Source organism: Grus americana, chromosome 6 (assembly GCF_028858705.1).
Source record: "Grus americana isolate bGruAme1 chromosome 6, bGruAme1.mat, whole genome shotgun sequence".
NCBI lineage: Eukaryota > Metazoa > Chordata > Aves > Gruiformes > Gruidae > Grus > Grus americana.
This window is the reverse complement of record NC_072857.1, coordinates 28662737-28684955: the sequence shown is the minus strand read 5'-3', so window position 1 is coordinate 28684955 and position 22219 is coordinate 28662737. Positions and strand designations below refer to the sequence as shown.

Genomic DNA, 22219 nt, shown 5'->3' with positions numbered 1-22219 from the left:
GCAATTTCATCACTTTTTTACCTAATGATCTTGAAATACAGTGTACACACTACAATCTTTATGGCATGCCTATAACAAAGAACCAGTGTCTGCATTTCTTGACGGGGTAACAAATATGAGTGCCTTTCTCAATGCAAACAGGCAGCCTGTAAAGCCAAGGACACAACTCAGACCTCCTACATTTCCCATCAAAGACCAACTTTCTTGAGACAGTGACGACATTTTCCCAGGCAGCAGGCGGACATCTATTTTCCCTTTTGGCAAATAAAACATTCTGAATGAATTTGGGTCCACTTACAAACTCAAATCTTGCTGAGAAAACGTTTACTCACACAGACTTTTACAAGGTAATTTAATCCTTCACATTCTCTGTCCTACATGAAAGTTGACAAAGAAACATGTAAGAATTATACAATTTTTACTTTTGCAATAATTGTCTTTCTGTTACAGGCAGCCATTTTACTATAGTGTCATTTATGGCACTGACAATTTCCTCTCTCTTATTCAGGGCTGCCAGTGCTGTATTAACTACCCTCCCAAGCCTCTGTATGTCAAATTTCAACCTAGAATTCTTTAATTTTTTATTTATTTTTAACACCTGAGTTACACAGCTTGGAAAACAGTTGTAATGAAAATGCTGACACAGTCTTAACTACAGCACATCAATATGAGCATGCTGCTATAATAGGCTTTTGTGATCTCAAGGGACTATGTTAAATCATTTACAATTAAAGTAATTGCATTGTGACAAAGAAAAGTTCATGGTATAGTGCACATTTTTATAAATGCTATACAAGCAAATCTGAAAGGTGGCTTGAAAAAATATGAGGCATGACCAGGCAAGCAATTTTTTTTTTTTTTACTTTTCTTGTCTGACATGTCTCTAAAGAAGGGCCATGAAGAGAAATCCAAATGGAAGAAAAAACAACCAAAACAATAAACCCAAACAAAAAACCCACACCCACAACAACAAGCAAACCCCACACCCACAAAAGCAACCCAACACAAAACAACCAACCCCCTAGTCCCTATACCTTTAGTATTACATTATTCTACAGAAAGTCTAGTTTACCCTACAGAGAACAAAACCAGAGGTAATTAAAAGGACATATATGAACAAAGGGGTTGGTAACATCTTATAGGTAACTTAGACTAGCAAATATTTTGGTAATGGAAGGCAGTGTCGTAGACTCAAGTACCAATTTTCTTTTAAGCATTTCTTTTCCTTATGGTTAAATTGTATTTTAAGAGAACCACAACTGAAATCCTGTCATTAATATACTTCTTGAGCAATGCAGAAAATAGCTTACCTTCCACTCAGAGATGAAAAAAAGGGCACTACGTGTATTCCCAAGGGTCCACCTTCCCCAGAAATCTCCACTGTTTTTGTCATTTCACTAAAAAAAGAGCACAAGGAAACATCTCATATGCTTCTTCACAGAATTTTCTATGTCAAAAACAAATTCCTGATTGATCAGATAGCAGAAAGGATAGAAAAAATATTAGACTCAGTGCACTAATATATAAGAATAAAATGAAATGTAAAACGGCTATCAAATTTGGGTGGGGTTTTTTTTTTAAGATTAGGATTTGTGTACTTTGAAAGGGAAAGACACCAAGTACTAGACATTTTCCTAAGTCAACGCTTAAGTTAACCAGAATATTAAATAATAGTCTTTTAGTCAGGAGAGACTTAATCATAAGAAAAAATATTCTACATGTTCTTAATTTAAGCTTCACATGAGCCGCTTCAATTAATTTCCACATGTGGACACACTATAAACATGAAGATCACACATTAAAGACAGCAAGTCAATAAGCAAATTAGTCAAACTATATTGAAATATTTTTATTTCTTCCCTCAGTTGCATACAACCTCACTTTCAAACAAAGAACAAAACAAATCGTAATCAAAAGTGCAAGTCAGCTCATTTTGTCAGGAAGTTTCTTTCCTCAAACACCATTATCAAAAACCTCTACATTACGTCTGACAGATTTTTGCTGTTTCATGGCTATGTGCCGTTTCATTTCCTATTGAGTATTTTACACTGCCAGCCTTACAGTGACCTTAACTCTATTCTGGGTGATCATAATTTGAAAAGGAAGGTACTTGAATTGACTAGAATGTGTGGGTGTGTGGGTGGGGGGAAGAGTAAGGTCGGTATTCTGGCAGATCATGTTACTTTCTATGCTAGTCTACATCTTCTGTAACATTCTGTCCCCTCAAATCGCACTGAACACCATCACTCAGGATTAGTGGCAGGTGGAATTCTATTCGGCATTCCCATTTTTAGAACATCCTCACGTATTCAAGCTGTAAGAAGCTCTGAGCTCGCACGCCAATCCTATAGTGTTTACGGAACATGGAAAACTGAACCAAATAGCCACTTTATATACTGCCATAAGTTAGACTGAGTCTAACTGATGCAAGCACTGCTGTCGAGAAAAAGACTTCTGACTGTTCTCCAAAAACCATGCAACGAAACTAAAGAGTGCATGTTTGCAAGATGAGCAAGATGACCAAGCCCCCAAGTGATTTTTTTTTTTCCTAGTACAACAATATCCCCAGGATCAGCTGACTGACCCATAGTCTTATGATCGTTTGATTTGATGCAAGAAGAAATGCACAGGTATAGGGGAGGAATCTGTGACCACCCTTGAATTGGCAACACAGTTACACCAGATTAGGTACAACATAAAAACACATGGCATAGCTGAGCTCTCTCTTAAGGTTGTCATTACAAACCTTTATCTAGTTGCATAATGAATAATCAGAAACAACTTGCCCTAGATACAATAATTCTTAGCTTGGTCAGCTAAATATGGAATAAGACCAGAAAACAAGTTACATCATTTGCCTTTGGAGTTTGGGGGGGTAGGATTTGTTTGTCGGCAGTTTTGAGGAGGAGGGTTTTTGTAAATTATTCTTCCAAAAAGGCTGACATGAGAATGAATTTGTATTCCCTAAAAATGAAACAGACAGACCCTGAACAACAAACACCAATCCCAACATAACAGATTTTTCATGTTACTCTATTTATAACACAGGCATGATCAACAGGTATTTCTATTTGCTGATTTTTTGTTTCCTGTATACCTCTCTATGAATAAAACACAGAAATACTGACAATATATTCCTATAAATTTTTTTAGAAAACATTTTTTTCCAGTGAAACTGGTCAGAAAAGCTAATCAGGGTAGTTACCAAAAACTCAAAAATGCATGCATAGGAAATTAACTCTTCTTTCAGTTCCATCTTCTATTTCCTCCAATTTTCTTAGAAGACCAAAAAATAAAGGGCTACTTTTATTGCCTTTTGAACTTCTGCAGAATCAAAACATACAAGCAAATTAAGTAGCCAGAACCTACAGATCCAGCAAATAATCAAAAGTAGTGAATGGGCTTTCATTTGTACAGGAAAAATTTAAAGAAGTTACAATTGTCCCTAGATAACCCCGTATTGCTCAATTACTCCAGGGAAGAGTTGTCTTCCTAAGCAACTGTAAAACAAAGCAGGAATTCTTTTGAGGGCTATCGCAATAGACAGGTTAGCTGTCAAATTAAATCAATGCACTTACAGTTATAAGTAGGCTCAAAGCCAAAGAAAACACACAACTTTATTTTTAAATCTAACATGAAATCTACACACTAAGAAAAATAGGTTTCTTTGTGAAAACAAATAGCCCACAGGTACATTGTGTATTACATTTAAAAACATTGTGGTACATCCTAAAAATTATGGATTACTAAAGCACTAAATATCCAGAATAAAAGCACACTCTATATACATATATATAAGTACTCTAGAATTTTATTTTTAATCAAAAATCTATGAGTCAGAATGACTTTTCATTCTCAAATGTGATTCTTAGTTACATGTGAGAAGAAAACTGCCCTTCACAATAACTTCAATAGATCTTTGAGGACACTTTTTTTTAATATTCACCTACGAAAGCCTGACAGTTAAAAAAATTTAAAAAACAAGATATCTGGGATTTGACTTTTTTTGGTTTAGGAACCTCAAAGATCAGAGACTCAAAAAATTTCACATAATTCACTTATGCTGTCCATCTTCCAGCAGGTTTAATCTGCCCACAAGAACAGCTGAATTCCAGCAGTGTACTATTCCACCCTGGCTTACAGTTTACACTATACTGGAGAGAGTATTCAGGAATAGAGCACGGCTGAATGAGATCCTAAACAGGACAAGCTTTAAGAATACTAATTACTGAACTCCACAGGCACAAGGGACACCAAGGTTTTGGGACTCCTCAGTTTGACAGAGTCATGTTAAAAAACTGGAAGGAGGAGGCAGGAGAAAGCAGAATGGCTTTCCACTGCTGGTTGACAGCTGTGATACTGGCTGTATGTAATTTATGGATTTTCTGCAATATTCAACACATTTAAAAACCAACCAATCCCTCAAAATAGGAAAAAATTAAATCCCAAAAGTTAGTAACCTACTAGTGGCCTACTCCTATTTTAAATCTCCCCTATACATCTTAAATGCATTTTGTAGTAAAAGAAAAAACGAGTCTAGCCTGTCAAGTCAGTATAAAAGACCTGGAGTCCAATTGCTAGCTGGGGATGAGGGGCTTGGAGCATCAGTGAGCGATGCACAGAGGGTGCCTCAGTGTGCTACACTGCTGGTATTTCCTGCATGTTCTCCAAGGACCAGATAGAGCTCCTACCTCAGAAAATACTGTCCTTGCTAAGTTTGCAACCCAATTTTTATGGAATACATATATATATGTTCTTATAGCAATCAAAATAAGTGAACTTTTAAAAAGCGTTTATCTCGGGGAGATTTATCTGAACTGCAGGATTCACCCCAACTAGAAACACAACACTCAAGCGTCTTCAAATGCATCCTGGCATCTCCCTCCCCCTCGCTGCACTAAAGGTGCCTCAGAGGTCTCAGCGAAGAGAGAACACCTGCCTAGCATGACCTGATTGTGGCCTCAAGGACCACATTCAACATTGTACTATTGATTTTTAACCTGAAGAACCTGTCATCATTTACTCTAAATTCTTCATCGTTTGATGTTTATTGATTTCTGCCAGATTCCTTACAGTCTATCACATTTGTCAGGATGCTTGCCATGCATATTATTAAAAATGTTGATGAGTACAGTTTAGCAAAGAGAGAGATAGAGAAGATGTATGCGTGTGTGTAGCGAGCATGTGCAGCAGTCCATTTGTAACATGGAAAGCAAAATGTAAGTGGAGTGCTGCACATTCAGCAGTGCATATTCAGTGGTGAATCAGTCTCATCTTCAGATTGGCAGTGCCCTTACTGTTGAATACTATAGCTCCCCCTCCTGAAAACTGTATCAAGAATTAGCAGTTTGTCAGTTATGCCATGGGAAAAGATCTGGTAGGTGAAAGCTTTTCTGCAAACTATCCAATAATACTGAAGAACCAATTGCAACCACTGAGCACACAGATACTTAAAAGGGACCTCTCTCCAGAAAGAAACATTTTGGAGTTTTGCAGCAGGACCTGGATTTCCAAGGCGCTTTGACCTTCCCAAAAATGTCACTCTCAGAAGAGACAAGCACATTTCAGCTGCTCCATTCTACATAAAACTAAACAAACTACCCACAAAGTTTAAATATTTACTATGAAATAATGTCAGAATCTTCCAGTTTCATGTTTGAAGAGGTAATCAATCACCCTCTCATTACAAAAATGCGTTAATCTAGTAAAGATGCTATTGTAATCCAGATTTCCCCCCCCACTAAAATTACTTAGTTCTCATGAGATTAACTGTCTAAAGGTTCAGACAGAAACCAGACAACCTGCAGACACCAGGTTTTTGTGCCTTTCTTCTTTAAATCAAGTTGTTCCACTTCTGTGTTGTTAGACTAATGAAAGACATAGAAGGTTAAAAAAAAAGTAAAATATGAAGAAGGAAAAAACACTGCAGTTATGCTTTAATTGTGTATCTACAGTGCTTAAACCAAGGAACTGACCCTGACCTCTGCTAGAAAGTGGGAATATAGCAAAACAGAACATAATGAAAAAATGTAATGAATTATCTATGCATAAATTACCCTTTGAGTTCCAACTAATCCACTGTTATTAAGCTAAACATCCACTTCCAAGCAGATTCATGTTTACTGTTCCTTAACACACTCATTTTTAATAAGAAAAGCAAGGTTTTCAAAACCAGTATTACTATGCATAGTGTGCTAAGGGATTCAATGTTAAAGGTTGTGACAAATTTCTATTTGACTTCTGTAGAGTAGCAACACCCTGCTGTTACTTTAAAAATCTTTCAGTCCTAGTCCAGAACACGAAGGGGATTGGAGCAAGGAAAAATACCAAATTTTACACATTGATGGCATTAGCTTGGCTTCCCTTATTCTTTACTAGCAAATCCAAAATAAAAAAATCCACCTTCAGAAATTCCAAGAGGATTGTCATTAGTCCTGTCTTTATTTGTTCTATTAAAAACCGTGCCAATGACCCAATGTTTCAAGTCTCTCTTCTAGTAAAGTTTAACTCTCAAAACGTCAAATTAAATTTTTCAGACTCCTGACAGATAGTCCTGAAAAAGTTTCCCAGTACTTTTACAGTGAAATGTTTTAAGAGAACCCAGGCAAAGAAACTTCCTTCCTATTAGCTTCTGAATAGAGGAGTTAAAAATCCTTCACACAGCCACTCATTTCATTTACCCAACGTGCAACTAATTTTACGTATTTAAATTAGGAAACTGATTTCCTTCAAACGGAATAGTTTTCCTACTTGAATGAGAAATACAAAACAAGCCAAGTTTGAAGCCTTTAACTTCAACTGACTAGCCTTCATAATCATAAAATATTAATCATGCTATTCTTTTTTTCTGCTTCCCTCTGAAATACCCATTATTGGTTGCAGTTAGAGAAGGGACACTGACCTCAGACAGGTTGGTGCTCTGATGAGAAGGCTCAAATAGTTTTCTCAGGTGATTAGCTGCTATTTTGTTAAAGTGCTATAGGTCATAATGATTACCAAACTCAGTGACAGGAAGAAATACTTTCTAGTGAAAGCAGCAGGGACAATAGTGGTTTTCTTCTTTCCTCCATAGCATGAATTAGCTCACAATTAGGCTAAAATATTAGCTTCATTAACATCACTTAACTTAACATGGCTTATTTAAATGAAGGTTTAAGGTATCATGACTTTGTGGTCCTTCATGGCCCCTAACATCTTTGAAATGTAACAAGAAAGATACCTGCACAAATGAGAATTACAAATAATACTTTCTTTCAGAAAGAACAGTGTAAAAGGACTCAAATTAGATACTGAGACACTAGTTTTAATACTTTTGGAAAAAATGTTTTATTATTTAGTATTTAGTTATATTCAATCAAATTAAGATACCAGTAAGATAGCCAGGTGGTCTACAGTAACTCGTTATTTTCCTTTATAAACCTATTACTCCTAATGAAAAAATTTTTGCAAAAACAGTTTAAAAAACCCCTAAAACACAGTCTTCACTTTTCATGAAAAAGCCATACAAGAATAAAAATAATCACCTTAAAATTTAAATTCTTTGACTTTTGAAATTCCAGTGAATTTCACGGAAATACGAACTAACTTTGCTTTACAAAATAATGTGTTCTGAATTCCTCCTAAGTTCACTGTTTGAAGAAATTGGAATATATTACAAATACTTGAACGTAATTCACAATTTTGAGGGGAAAATCCTCGTACCACCCCTCTCAACACTTGCAGGCAAAATAGTGTTTTTAAAAATCTCCTCAAGACACAGGAAGCACAAGTGAGGTATATTTTGGTACAATTATTTTACTGGGACTCTGCATTTAAAGAAACACTGCTCCTTTCTCTTATTTTCGTGTTTTGGAGGTTACTTTTGGCCCATGTTTCTCATTAATGCATCAGTCTCAATCCAGATTAAGACAACTCATTTCATCTCCAAAAAACCTGCAACCAATGCAGAAAGGTTCTTGGGAATACCTTGTTCTGGCCAGCTTTCCCTCTGCTCCTTATCTGTTCAACACTCAGATGCTCAGGCATCAATTGAGTGGGCCCCAATCTATATTCTTTATCATTTTTCCTTACATACTCCTCTGCCAAGACAGTTTGCAGAATTCAACAAAAATCCTCAGAGATCTACACAAATCTAGGCTTATTATCGACTGTCTTGCGACATGCCAGAAAAGACCTGGCCCCTTCAGAAAACTGAATACCTCTGAAAAGTATCAGAGGTTTTTCTCAGTCAGCGTTTCCAATGGACACCAAAATCAGCTTATGAAGATTAAAAGGAAATTAATACCACAACCTTCTTCTGAAGAATCACAAATGCAAGCAACGACTTGTTTAACATGATAAACAATAATATACTCTCAGAAAATTCCTAGTAGGACTTAGATGATCTAAAACACCCTAGTAAAAGCATAAGGACAACAGTAAATATGAGCATAGCATGCACAGAGCTTGATTAATCCCCATTACAAATTAACGGAGAGACAAATGAGTGCATATATTTGGTGATGCATAATAATTACCTCAGGTGAAACAAGCTGTAGAAGTCTTTAGCAACATTCCATAAAGAGAAAAAAAGCATTAGCAACTAAACTAAGTTCTATACCATCATGATGAACAGTAATCAGCTAGTGTGTAACTTAGAGGCCTGGCAGGTGCAGAGAAAGCTGGAAGAGCACTCCAGTTCCTTTTCGTGATGAGACCATTCTAAAAATATGTATTAGTACCAGCAGGTAAGAAAAGAAACTACAAAATGGCATACAAAGTAGGTGACAAGGAGGCCTCCAAGAGTGAGAAAAAATGCAAAAAAGACAGATGAGTTGAAAAGCACAACCTCTCCAAGATGAAAAAATCCCCCATAAAAGAAATGAAACAATGACTAAAAGAACAAGAAAAAACTAAGAAATTTACTCTCTTGCACAGAAAAGACTAATTTTTTTCACGTGCTCTGAAAGGAAAGGTAATCCGTCTACCAAAATCCTGGTATGGCCCAGAAGACCACCAAGGTTATAGTCCCTGCTCTTGTGAACTTCCCCACAGGCTTTGAGTACATAACTTTATGCCTCTTTCCCAGACCCCACATAAGTAAAATGAGAATATTAACACTTGGTTCTTCTCAAGTGTTTGTGAGGATAAATGCTTTAAGATTAAGGCATTCGGACACTGTTTATTTCATGGTTTTCATTTTATACTGTATTGACAAACAACTATAAGCTTCAAAATCATAGCAAATTATTATTTGCTATCATCAAAATCGAAACAAATTAATTTTTGACATTTTAGCTGTCATGCAGAAGTGTGTCATATAACACTTCCTGATTTCATTGTACAATGTGCTATAATACCACTACAGTTCTGCAACAAACACAATGTACTGGACAAAGGACTGAAATCCTTTGCCTACTCAAAAAGGTGACTTCAGCAGAACCTGAATCATCAGTCAAAACTGAAATTTAAGCTTATGGTGGGACAGGAAAATAGCAGCATGGAAACATTTTGCTCTAAATTTGCCAGGATCAATCCTCTATCACCACCACCAATCCTCTATCACCACCACCGAGCATCTGATTGACCTACTTTGTGACACAGTATTGCAGCCTGACTTGTTAATTTTAGTGTAACGAATATAACCTGCAAAATCATTTTCTTCATTTCAGTCATTTAGAATTTTCCATGTGATTTCAGGAACAATAAACCTCAAAGATCATTATTAAACCTCTTGAGAACATCTAGTTTCCTCTTGTTTCAGCTATGCAGCTCTCAAATTTTACTGTATTGGCTTTCAATGCAGATTATATATTTACCTATGTTTCACTCAAAATTTAGACTGATCAAAATAAAAGTTACTACCCAAACTATCAGTGTGACCACTACCATCTTCAGTTATAACAGCACTGGCTATCTCTAGTTTGTTATAAATGAAGAGAGGAAAAGAATATGTTCCATCAGTGAGGCAATGCACAGGGAAATATTGCAAATATTGGCTACAGTTTTCATGGTGTACAGAGACATAATATCCACTACAGGATACAAAGTAATAACCTTACCACTCAAAACTAGAGGTGACATTTTAACTGAAAAAGATCAATTTAGGATTATATGGCTCAGCTGACTGGTTATTTATTGAGATATAATATACTACCTAAGAACATCCTCTACATTAAGACATTAAATACGTGCATGACTGAGTAGAAAGTAAAACTACTGAGTATACATTAGTACTGTATTTCCCCCTTAGCCTTATACTACAAACACGACAATAAAATCATTCATATTCATCAACAAGGGTAAAAGACTGTCATGCACAAATACATGCTTCAGTATGTGAATTGAGTGCATTTTTAGGATGGGAAAGGGACAAGAAGGAAGAGATTGAGATCATGATGAGCACAATGCAGATTCACAGGTGCAGCTGGAATGAGAAGTCAGTCTTGTCTTGCATGTTGATAAACCACACTTGAGTCAGCACCAAACAGATGTTCCTACCTGACAGGGAGCCGGGCCCTCTGAGCCAACAAAAGTTCTGTGGGTCCACTGAGGTTCATCTCCCCATCCTGAAAGGACACCTGGGAAGCACCCTGTTGAGAGATTTCAAAGCACATTTTGAAACTACATACACATTTATGCATAGAGACCAATGGCTGTATCTGTATTTTTGAGTGACTATTTGGAAGAGAAAACAAATCATAAGTAGCATCATCTCACTGACAGCGAGGACTGAAAGAGCCATTCTGTATGCAGTACACAGGACACAGCATTCTGAGGAACAGGAGGGTATCTAAAGTCCTGCTCCTCACACCAGAGTCCCACCGTGCTTCCACTGGAAAAGCTTGTGGTACTGCTTCCTTGTCTGCCTAACCTGAATATCAATCACTCTTTCCCATCCTGAGCCACCTCCTGTCTCACAATGGATTCCACAGACCTTGGATAAACCCAATGGGGTTTCTTCTGCTCTTTCCATCCCTTAGTGGCATTTATCTGGTAAAGACATATTTTCACAGCAACTTCACAGAAAAATAAATTATGTAACCATTTGGCCAGACACAAAAATACAGTGCACACAGGGACCTGACATTAACGCTAAAGCTCTTGAAAACTATTATTTAACTTTATTTTTGTGATCCTTAGACTCTTAATGTTTGCATTTTTTCCTTGCTGGAAGAGGGAAAGAGGTACCAATGAGATAAGACCACTGTCAGCAGGTGATATATTAGCTTTAATGTACTGTACTTCATTGCGACCCTTATGGCAATAATGTAAACAGAGCAAAATCCGTAACAAAGACCTTCTTTGGAGAGGTCACTTCTGCCAACTCTGCAACAGGAATATAGCTGGAAGACATAAATCTTCAGCTGTCAACACACTAAGAGAATTCAATTCAGAGCTTGATCTTAACTAGATAAAGCCTAAAGTTAATCATTATTTTTCTGTTGTTGCAGTGGTACAGTTTTCCAGTGTATATACTTGCCATATCAAGTAGACTCAAGGCAAAAGGTAGCAATGGTATAAATTAATTCCAAAGAACAAAGCTAACTAGATAGATAATTTAATTTTCAGTAAAAGCTCTACACTGTATATTAAAACTTCCATTTTTTCTCAAAAGATGGCTCTACTCAGAAAGATGGTGTTTTCAGTCCCTCAAAGATTTGTAGAACTTATTTCCAGTTTATACGTACCAAGAGAGCTGGAGGCAAGAGTGGGTTGCTTTGCGTTTTAAAAAAGAATCATGACCAGCCTTGCAAGCAAACCTTTGGAATATAAATCAAGCTGGATCCACTTTTGGTTCGCACACTGCTTTTGAACCTGTAACACTGGTAGCAATTCTCTTTGTGTGTTAATCAGAGCACAAGCCAACAGACTTGGCTTCCACCACAAGACCAATATAGCTCACTGAAAGCAAACTTCTGTCACTAATGGAAGAACTATTTTAAAAAATGTGTATTGAGTATGTGCCATCTCTTCCAATCACTTTTCACAGTGGAACCACATGTCAAGGAGCAATTTTTGTTATATGAAGCATATTCCATACTAACCTCATAAATCAGGAACTCAACCTCAAGCAGTGTGTTAGCAACAGAAATCTGACACACAGCCCTTATATGTTGACTTCATTTTGAAAAAAGATAGCACCTTGGTAGCAACAGATGCCAGAAGCAGACAAATCTCTTAACAATAGTGCTCCCAACAAAGCTAACCTCCTTTAGCTAACCAATAAAAACACTGGTGCTAGAAAGGCTCTTCTTTTTGGAAGGCTGAAAATAGCCAAGCCATGAGCAGATTTGGGGTTGTGAATTAACTATACTCTCTTTTCTTCCAGACACTGGCTGCAACACAGTGCTGCTCAGTGCAAGACAGAGTAGTTGCTACTTGTGTCTCAGAACTGTTTTGCTATTTAAAGCCTCCCTTGCAGTCTACACAAGTCTGCATAAGCTACATTATTTCTCTATTTTTGGGCGTTGGTTACTGTTGCTCTTGTTGGGAGTTACATCCATACTTCTCCTCCATCGCCATTTCCCTGGGAGACAGATTTCACAGTAATGACAAACACTGATGTTCACAACACAATCTCATCTCACGTTTCTGTTAATTGATTCACAGGTTTTAAACCACGAGGAACCATTTTTTGATCAACAAGTCTAATCTCATGCTAAGAATTAGATTTGGTTAGTGACACAGCACAACATTGATAAGAGCACAGCTACATTCCAGGATAAGTAAGAGGTTGTCACAAAAAGATGTCAACCGACAGCTTGGTTTCCTGCTAAAGACCAGACCAGCAAAAAGTGTCTTGAAGTTGGATAACAGAGTTATTAGAGATACCAAGGGTATCAGACCTTCAGTAGAGGTCTTGAGAAATTGATTTAAAAATGTTTCAAGGCATGTTCATTCTTATGTCAGAAAACAGCGATCCGGCCTTGTGAGGTGCCTGACAGTCACACATTTCTACATGTTCATCATTCCACAAGATAAAACTTCTGTGAGGAATCAGAGGATGAAGTCTGGAGTCCATAACTGCAATTACAGCTGGTTTTTTGTTGTTTGTTTGATGTTTGTTTGGGGTTTTTAAAATTTATTTAAGGTTAAAAGCTCCTAAAGATAAGTCACCCTCTCCTCAGCCGGACAGCAGTGTACTGAGAGACTTCAGAAATGCCATGGGGGAAGTTCAGTGTCACAGCCCCCATCCTGCATGCCACTGCCTGTTTTCATTTGAAGGCATATAGTGCTCACACATATCACAACTTATCACATGCTCAAGTCAGTAAACACAAAGCCAGATATATTTAAAGTCTTAACTGATCAAGGGAACATGAACCATAACACTGAAATTACAATTGAGCTCTGAGAATGACATTAGAGCTCCAGTCACGTAACAATCACTACAAATGGACAAATTCCTTTCATACTTGAGCATTTCATTAGAAGCACAGTAAATTTAAACAGATCATCTCCTGTCCAACTAGCAGAATGACAGCAAACCAACAATGCACAAAAGACACTATTAGAAGACAACAATCCAATACATACAAAAATTCTCAATCTCTTGTTCATATTTTACAGACTGATTGTCAGTTTTTCAATAGTAGCAGAATTAATGACACTGATACCCAAAACTTGACTCAAATTCAGCTGACAGTGTACTAGATTTACAGTGGCTGAATTGCAGCTTTCGCTTAGGAATAAAATGCAAAATAGTGTGGTAAAAACAAAAGCCAAGAAAGCATATGCATCTAAGAACAGTGGAAGTTTTTAAATTTATTTACATAACAATAATTTGAATTAGGCAATTTTTCTTAGTGCTGCAAAAAGCATGTTCTTCAAATTAGGACTGAAGCAGAAGAGAGAGATCCTATTAAATAATAGTCCTCTGCAAACAAATGTAACCCAAAAGCTTGAGAATCTCATATTCATTATGTGACAGCTCTCAGATTAGGTAAATGTGTATGTGTAAGAGTTGAGAGTGACAGAGTATATACCAGTAACATTTTCTACTCTGTGAACATGCAGTCTTTTCAAGTCAACAGTCAACGTGGATATATTCACCCCAACAACAAATATGCTGGAAACAGTCATGGGTCTTACTGAGATTAGGGAACATAAGAAATTCTCTGGTTTTTTAATTTTTGAAAATGTTTATTTCATAAAAAAACCAAAATGTCTGGAGAAAAAAGCAATAGTGGCACTTTTGGACAGAGACATTAAAGTATTGTTTTCTGGCTAGAAAGAGAGAGGAGGAAAGACAGAATTGACTACAAACAGTGAAAACAACTGTTTTTATTTCAAACAAAGGGAGCAGCCCTGAGCAGCTAACAGAGCATATGGCTGCCCTGACAGCCAGGCTACTGCCCAGCCCCATTGCTCGGTTTTCTCACTATCATCGCAATCCAGAAAACCTGGACTTTCATATCTTAAAAAAACCTGCACCAGATCTGTTTTCTAACCTATACCTAAACTCTAGGTATAGTGTAGTTTTGCATTATCTTTGTAGCAAAAAAGAAATCTTTTGCTGAGGTTCTTCTACAGCAAAATTGTGCACGTTCACGCAAGAGTGAACTATATCACCTAGTCCAGTAAGACAGCTTTAAAAATATTCACAGGCCACCAGTGGCCATAAAAGGGTCCTAAATCGCCTCAATCGTCCCTGATAGGCTCAGAATACTATTATTAAGTAGTAAGTTTGCAGGTAGTATAAAATTGCAAATATATCACTTTTAGAAAAGTTATGTAGCAAAAACATCCTCTTGGGAAAAAAAAATCTTATTAAACAATCACCAAAATGAGACAAATCTCAGAACTAGATACATTTAGAGAACAGGAAGTCTACATAAACAACTGGAGAAAATCCCGAGTGCAGGGTATACTTGGAGTATAAAATGGTCACTAAACATGAACAATAAATACACACAGTATCTACTCAAATTAGGACTGAAGCAGTCCAGTATACCCAAAGGAAAGTATCTTTATCCGAAACTTTCTTTTAACGATGAAGTTAAAAGTCAAAATGTATGACCAAAGTTCCAATTTACAGTATTGTATTCCCTGAGGGCATCGGCTTTTTAAAACAAAGGAAAGGCATCCAAACCCTAAAGCAGAAGGGTCAGGGAGCAAGGTGGCAGGCAGCAGAGCTCACTCCCCCTACTTGGCCAACAGTAAACCTTCTTCCAAGAAGGTTCGGTGGGAGTTCAGATCCTACCAGCATAAACAGTCAGATGCAAGGAAACCTGGGGGTGAAGGGGATGGTTAGTTTACAAATGCAGAAAATGTCTCATCTACTGCTCTCACAACAGACAATTTTAATTACCATATTTATAAATTGAACATTTTTAGCAACACTTTCAGGATCATGTGAGCACTTTGACAGCCAGAATGAGTTTTAAAAGCCATAGCACTATTTTTCACTTTAAAAATCAGCACTTTCATAAATATTTCCAAACCAATTAGTCTGTGTTACAAAGTAAAGGTGTTTACCTTTAGTTACAGCAACAAATACTACAGCTGACACTGCATACAAAAGACGATCCCCAAGACGATAGAGCTCAAGGAACACACATAAAGGTTCTTTTTTGTTCAGTAATAACAGAACCAAGCATGGGTTAAAATATGATAATCCTATTTCAACCAAAGTTATATATATCTTGATGTAATGTCCAGCAGTTAGATAACAGTGCCGTTTTCAAGTTCTGGCCAATTATACATGACAGTGCCTCACAAAGGCTTTTCCATGGCTCCCTTTGGTCTGTTGGGACAAAACATCAGCTGTGTGTTTGCGTGTGTTTCTGAAACGGTCAGGAAACTTCAGTCAACCACAATAACCAGTGCCCCTCATTACAATATTCCTGCCACCCTCAGACTGTAAAAACAATAATGCAGTGAACCACAAGTTTTGAAAATGTTTTAAGACTTAAAATCAGTATCTAGATTCCTTCATTTGGCCTTAAATCCACAATGGGCCTAATCGAAGCTGTGGCCCTAAAAACCTAAATTAAGAAAACAGTTATTTTTATTACTTACAAAGTACAGAGTCAGGCTTTCTCAAGGCCGGGGAACACTCTGACAAGTGAAATATGTAACAAGTTATCAGTTAGCAGAAATCTGTTCTTAAAACACCTTTGACAGAAGAAAAAATTCTGTAACTGAGGAAAAGCATTAAAATCAGAGGCTCCGAATATGTTAAACATTACACATTGTAAAATACCAAGTTTCAATGAGTTACACAGAAGTCATTCAAATATTAGATAGGAAAACAAAGTTGGTGTCAATATCTGCGTTTCATCTGCTTAGTTAACCTTTCATTACCAAGCTAAACAGCAGATTATCTTCCTGCACACACAACTTTACATTACACCCAAAACTACTTCCTGAAATTTAGGAATGGTTCAGTATTGCAAAAGCATGCATAACACCACCTCAAAAACATTTCCAGATTAATTTTGTTATTTTAAGATATAACTTTCCTTCTTTCCGTCAGAGTAATGAAATATCAAACATCTTTTTAAAACCAACCCATAATAGAAAATTAAGTTGCTCAGTATGCTCTTAAACATCACAGAGCTTGTCCGAAAGAGAAGACGCTGATCAACAGACATGCAAGCTGTCATACTTAAACAAGTGTATTTATAACCACAACTAATTTATCTCAATTAAAAAATTCCTACCCATCTAACATTCCCACAGTGTAACTTTCATCAATATATCAAGGATGGAAACCAATGCAAAGCAAGCTAATAAAATGCTGCTAAACTGAAGGAAAAGCTATTAGTTTGTTACTGTGTATCTTACTTTTCCAGCGGTCTGCTTGATTTAAATCACTCTGCCTCCATAAAATGCGATAAGTATTTTTAAACAGCTTACAACACTTCCATTTCACTTACTGATTAAACTACATCATCCTCTCAACTATTCAGAATGAAATTCATTTGAAATGGATAATTGATGCAATTGTGCAGCACCTACAAATGCAATTAATCACTCGCTAAAGATGATTTTTAGGCAGGCAGCAAATATGAAAATAAGAATCATACAGTTTCTTTCAATGTTGGCAATTGAAATGTATTCTACTGGACTGGTAAAAGATATTTTTCAACAGAAGAATAGCTGTACATCTTCAGATATTTTAATAATATGCAAGTAGATTCATGTTTAATTAGCACAGCACAAACAAAAGCCATAATATAGTGCAGCTTTTAGCAATTATATGACAGTTTCAGGAACCACAACAGCAACACTTTTCCCCTCTCAACTACAATATAGTGAGCTGTGGCCTTAGCCCTTAATAAGATTTTAAACCAAGGGCAGAAATAGACACTCTCCTGGGAATCAGTCTGGAGTAAAAAATTATTTCCCCAAATTGTTTGCTAACAACTATCTGCTGAGGGTTATCATCACAGCTGCACACTACTAGTGGATTACATACACTGTGCTGTTCAACACAGAAATCAAGCTGGCTGAAACCCCCTTCCCTGGCAGGTCCAACTACTCGAGGCAACTTTACACTGAAGGAGAATAGGAGCAACTGCATCACATGCACAGTTTAACTGAAGTACTCAGTATCATTGTAAAAAGTGCGACAGGATCATCTTATGCACACACATATTTTTCAAAATTATTGCTTATGCCTCAGTTCAGTGGCCAACAACTTCTGTCAAAAGGGTACGAGAGCAAATTCTCAATAGTAAACAGGGCGCTCTCACATCAAGAAGCTGAGGGAAGAATACCTCATGTACCACGTGAGTACCAGAATGTTTCCAGTCTTAACCATTCAAAAAATCTAGCCGAGGAGCACTCTCTGCACGTAAACAGCAACGTTGTTTCTTAAAGTCCTACACGAACAGCAAGTTCTTTATTTTTAAGAACAGCAAGGACTGGTTTAGGCCTGGAGATCAAAATTGATGCACATAATTTTGGTCATGAAACTCTCCAAGAGCCCTCAAATGAACATCTGCTCTAACACTGGCGGGTGGTGGTAGGGGGAATTTCCAGTAGTTGTAACGGTACTGGAGTTCACACCTTTCTTGGCAGTTGTTTTGCATGGGTGAAGGGAAGGAAGAGGTGCAGCTTGAGTGCCTAAGTACTTCCCTTTGTGACGGGCTCACAGAAAAATGGAAAAATTGCCTCAGTTAAAAAGTCTCCAAAAGTAGCTTTCCTGCACATAAAACTCTAGACTCAAGCCCAACATTTTAAGAATTTCCAGGGTGAGGTGTTAGCAATGTCTTTTCCAAAGCAGTAGAAAGCCCCTTTTAAAAGTACTGATAGCTTATTGATAAATACTTGGATTTAGCATCTCTTTCTCAGACCAAGAGAAGATCAGCATATCTTCCCTAGCTTGACTCACTTTAAGCCCTCCCAAGATCTTTAATTGACAGAAGCTTTTACGAGATTTGCAAACTATAAATCTGTATTTTGACTCCTTTCTTATTTATGCAAAGAGGAACTGGTCATATTCCTTTTAAGTAAACAAAAAAAATTTCTGAAACCACTACACATTACCTCAGGATAATTTCTTCATGAAATTATTACTTAGTGAACATCTAAATCTTGTTTAGACAGTCTTATGTATTACGTCACCACTTCCCCAAAAAATAAAATTCAGTTTTTATTCACAGCCCTAAAACTACTAATTTTGAACACTTAACCCCCCCCCCCACCCCACTAATGCACAATAGAGAAAATAATAAAAAATTACAAATGTAATTGCACTACCAAATCAACACTTTTGGCTCTTGCTACACCAACATGTCCTCAATATTATCTGAAAGGCTTCTAAAGAATGTGTATTATCTAAAAGCTGAACATACAAGTGATACTTTAGCCTTGCATATTCCTTGCACTAAATTCTTTATTGAACTTAGCTGTCTTTTTCATCCAAATTAAAATTGTGTATATCTTTACCACCACCCACCAATGACAGTGGGAGTGAACAACAATGATTTCCAAAATTTAAAACTCACACCTCATTTTCAAGGTTAAAAAAGGGACTTCACTAAAGATTGTATTCGATATTTTGCTGGTAATTCTCTTTATAAATGGCACATATAATGTGATGCCTTAACCAAGCTAGGTTGGTCAACAGGAATCCATAGTTCTGTTGATTCTGTAACAGCAAGGAAAACCAAATCTTTACCGTCCATTGGCCTGTTAAACACCACTCCCAGCCTGCAAGAGCCAGCATTAAGCTTTGTCTTAGATCAGAAATCTTAACTCATTGCTTTGGAAATTAAACAGTAACATCAGTAAGATACTATAATGGTATAAGAATGCTCTTCATCTCCCTTTAGAAGTCCCTGTCACAGTCACATTTAAGGTCAAGACAACAGTCACTTCAGAACCAACACTAGATGAAACTTTGATAAAGATATAGCTGATCACATTGCCCACATCTTCTCAGACATGCCTTTTCATACCACACCACAAATCAGTGATAGCCTGAGATACTCCCTGTGCCAGTAAATCCGTGGATCACACTCACCCAAAGAGCACCTAGAATCAGGCCCCCGACTCACTTCCCCTCCCAGCAGACAGAGCTGTGCTGTGGAACATGAGGCCTGGTCGAGGCACCACTCCATTCGTCCTGATCTGGGTTTGCCGCTGACGGTGTACTACATTATGTTTTCCTCGGTGTACAACATATGTTAGTAATTGCTACTTATGTTACTACTATTCCTCATATGGGATTACCATAGTGAAGCAACAGCACTGATTAATCAATTAGCGTGGATTCATTAGAGAAGAGATGAAAGATAGGGCAATGTAATTGTGTTTACTGAACAATGAATGACAGTGTGCTTAAAGCCCAGGATTTCTAATAATACACAGCCACCTACCATGATATATACATAACATTATGAATATTTAGAACACTCTCACTGCAGAACTAGAGACAACAATTAGAATGTGACCATGTGTGCAAGTAATACTGGAGCCTGAAGAATGCATAGAGGGGAGAGCACAAGACAGATCGTGCAGTCAGACAAATATTTTAACTTTGACTAAATCTTTGTAGAACAGCTACATCATTTCCTATAGTCCAGTATGCACAGGCGCTTTTGCACAATACAGTGGCCAACAGTATAAACAGTCAAAAAAACAGGTATCACAGAAACATTATTAACCAAGTCATGTTAAGTAGAACATGAAAAAAAGCAGCCTGCTTTTCTAATTAAACACCAACAGAGCCCACTCTCTATGAAATAAATAGAAGCATATAGAGTAACATAGAAGCTTTTTCTCCAGATGTCCGAGGTGCACATCCCTCACTGCTTGCCCTTATCAAACGCTGAACACAGAACTGACATCAGCAATTGAAGACCACGAATGCCAAACTCCCAGACACATCTCATGTTTCAATATATGATCCCCTTTAGACACTAATGCAATAGCCAAAGACCTCTTCCTTCTGTCTAATGGTGGTATACAGACTAGCCAGTAATGGATACAGATATCAAGAGATGAGACAAGAATTAATTTCTTGAAAATATAGTGCAGTCAAGAGGTATTGAAATATAGCTTCTGCTGTACTCTGTTTGAAAGGATAAAGACTAAAGGAGAATGTAAAAGGTTACAGGGGAAACGCTTTGCTAAAAACCTACAGTAGAAAATATACCCATCACATTCCATGAAATCAGAAATCATCACATAAATCAAAGATCAGGGTCCCATGAGAGCCCTAATCTATAGCATGACAAGGACTTGAATGCTCTCAGAGACCCACTCATCCAGTGTTTTCCCAAAATGCTTCCACAACGTGCCAGGGAACCACAGTTTGTGATTAGCGTAGAGCTTCCCCAGCTTGGAATGCAGCCCTTGAACACAAGGTACTAAAAATTACATTGCCTATTTAGATTAAAGGCACTTTCATTCCTGCTGGGAGTTAAGTATTCCCCCTTAACTTTGTGGGCTGCAAATTTATTTACTTTTTAGAAGATTCAGGCATTGATTTAATGAAAGACTTATCAGCTTGCTTCAGTCTAAGTACCTTATTGGTAACAGTATGAGCATCATCCTGTAGACATCTAATATTTAACCTTTTTCTCCATACTTTTAAGAGATGATAAATTCTCAAAATAGTATATATACTTGTTATTAATATTATATATAGATGTGTGTGTATATATATAAATAAAAGTTGCAGGTGAAGTTCTTTCAAAATCCTATCTGGTCACAAAGACACTATGGAAGTCTCAACATATCTCTGTACAGGAAGGAACTACTACTCTTAGAAATCCTACTGTCTCCTTGGCCCTGGGCATTCTCCAAACCAAATTGCAAACCTTCATTCTCAACAAAACCTCCCCAACACTGTGGCCAGGGAGCCATCACGATGGCCTAAAAAAACCCCCACCGCAAATCATCTTGCCAGGCCTCTATTTGACAGGTAAACCCTAGACTAGAGATGCACCTAATTTTCTCTATTAGCATACCTTAAACCTAACTCTAAGAAAGAACTCGTCAGCAGAAAAACAGGCCATTGGTCTTGAAGATGTTTCTAAGGGATGATGAGAACATCTTAACCTAAACAGCATCAAACAAGTGAAGAAGGGTTAAAATGTTATCTGAATCTCTTCAAGGAATTGAGAGTTGCCTGCATCCAAATGGAAGAAAACACACTGCCCTACATAAAGCCCTTGATCTTGATCCCAATTCTCAATGGAAATTAAGGCAACTGTGAAGCATTTTAATTCTGTGCAACTGTATACAAAAATCTTATTTTAGGATCTGAAATTACAGGCACAGTGTTACCCTGAATTTATGAGTGGATATTATTAATAAATCTGAGTTGACTCCTGTGAGCCAAGACATTACTATCTATGGCTTATCTTAAACCTAGCAGGCAATTTAAACTAGAGACAGATCACCTGAGAGTATATTGTTATTTCCAACAAATCCATATGAATCATAATGGTATTTTCAACCTCTCCTAGGATTTTTTAAAGTCATCACAAAATAACCTTTCATAAAATGATCTGGTTTCATGTTAATTACTAACTACGTCTTGAAATAACAGCACTGGTTAGTAAATAATTTGACAGCACTAGAAATTGCAGTGGAAGAAAACAGGATTTATCACATGGTTGAAAAAGTGGGATAAACAAAATATCTGAAGCAAAAATGTATCAGCATATTCATCGGAAATAAAATAGCACAGCAATAATAAAGCCATATAAATAAATTAAGCTCAGGATATAAAAACGAGCAGACTTTTATCTACTGATCAGATTATGAGGTGGATAAT

At 37.0% G+C, this 22219-nt stretch overlaps 1 protein-coding gene across 3 annotated transcripts in view; it reads right to left on the bottom strand.

Moving 5' to 3' along the window:
- The window catches only part of PARD3B (par-3 family cell polarity regulator beta), a 423913-nt gene that overhangs the window by 229855 nt on the left and 171839 nt on the right, over positions 1-22219 (bottom strand). For 2 of the 3 annotated variants that reach the window (XM_054830200.1, XM_054830201.1), the window contains exons 5-6: positions 10480-10571; positions 1311-1397 (exon numbers count right to left, since the gene is read on the bottom strand). In XM_054830200.1, the coding sequence (XP_054686175.1) occupies positions 1311-1397; positions 10480-10571 (179 nt within the window). Of the gene's footprint in view, positions 1-1310; positions 1398-10479; positions 10575-15033; positions 15151-22219 lie in introns of those variants that run through there. The other variant, XM_054830202.1, reaches the window with a different exon arrangement.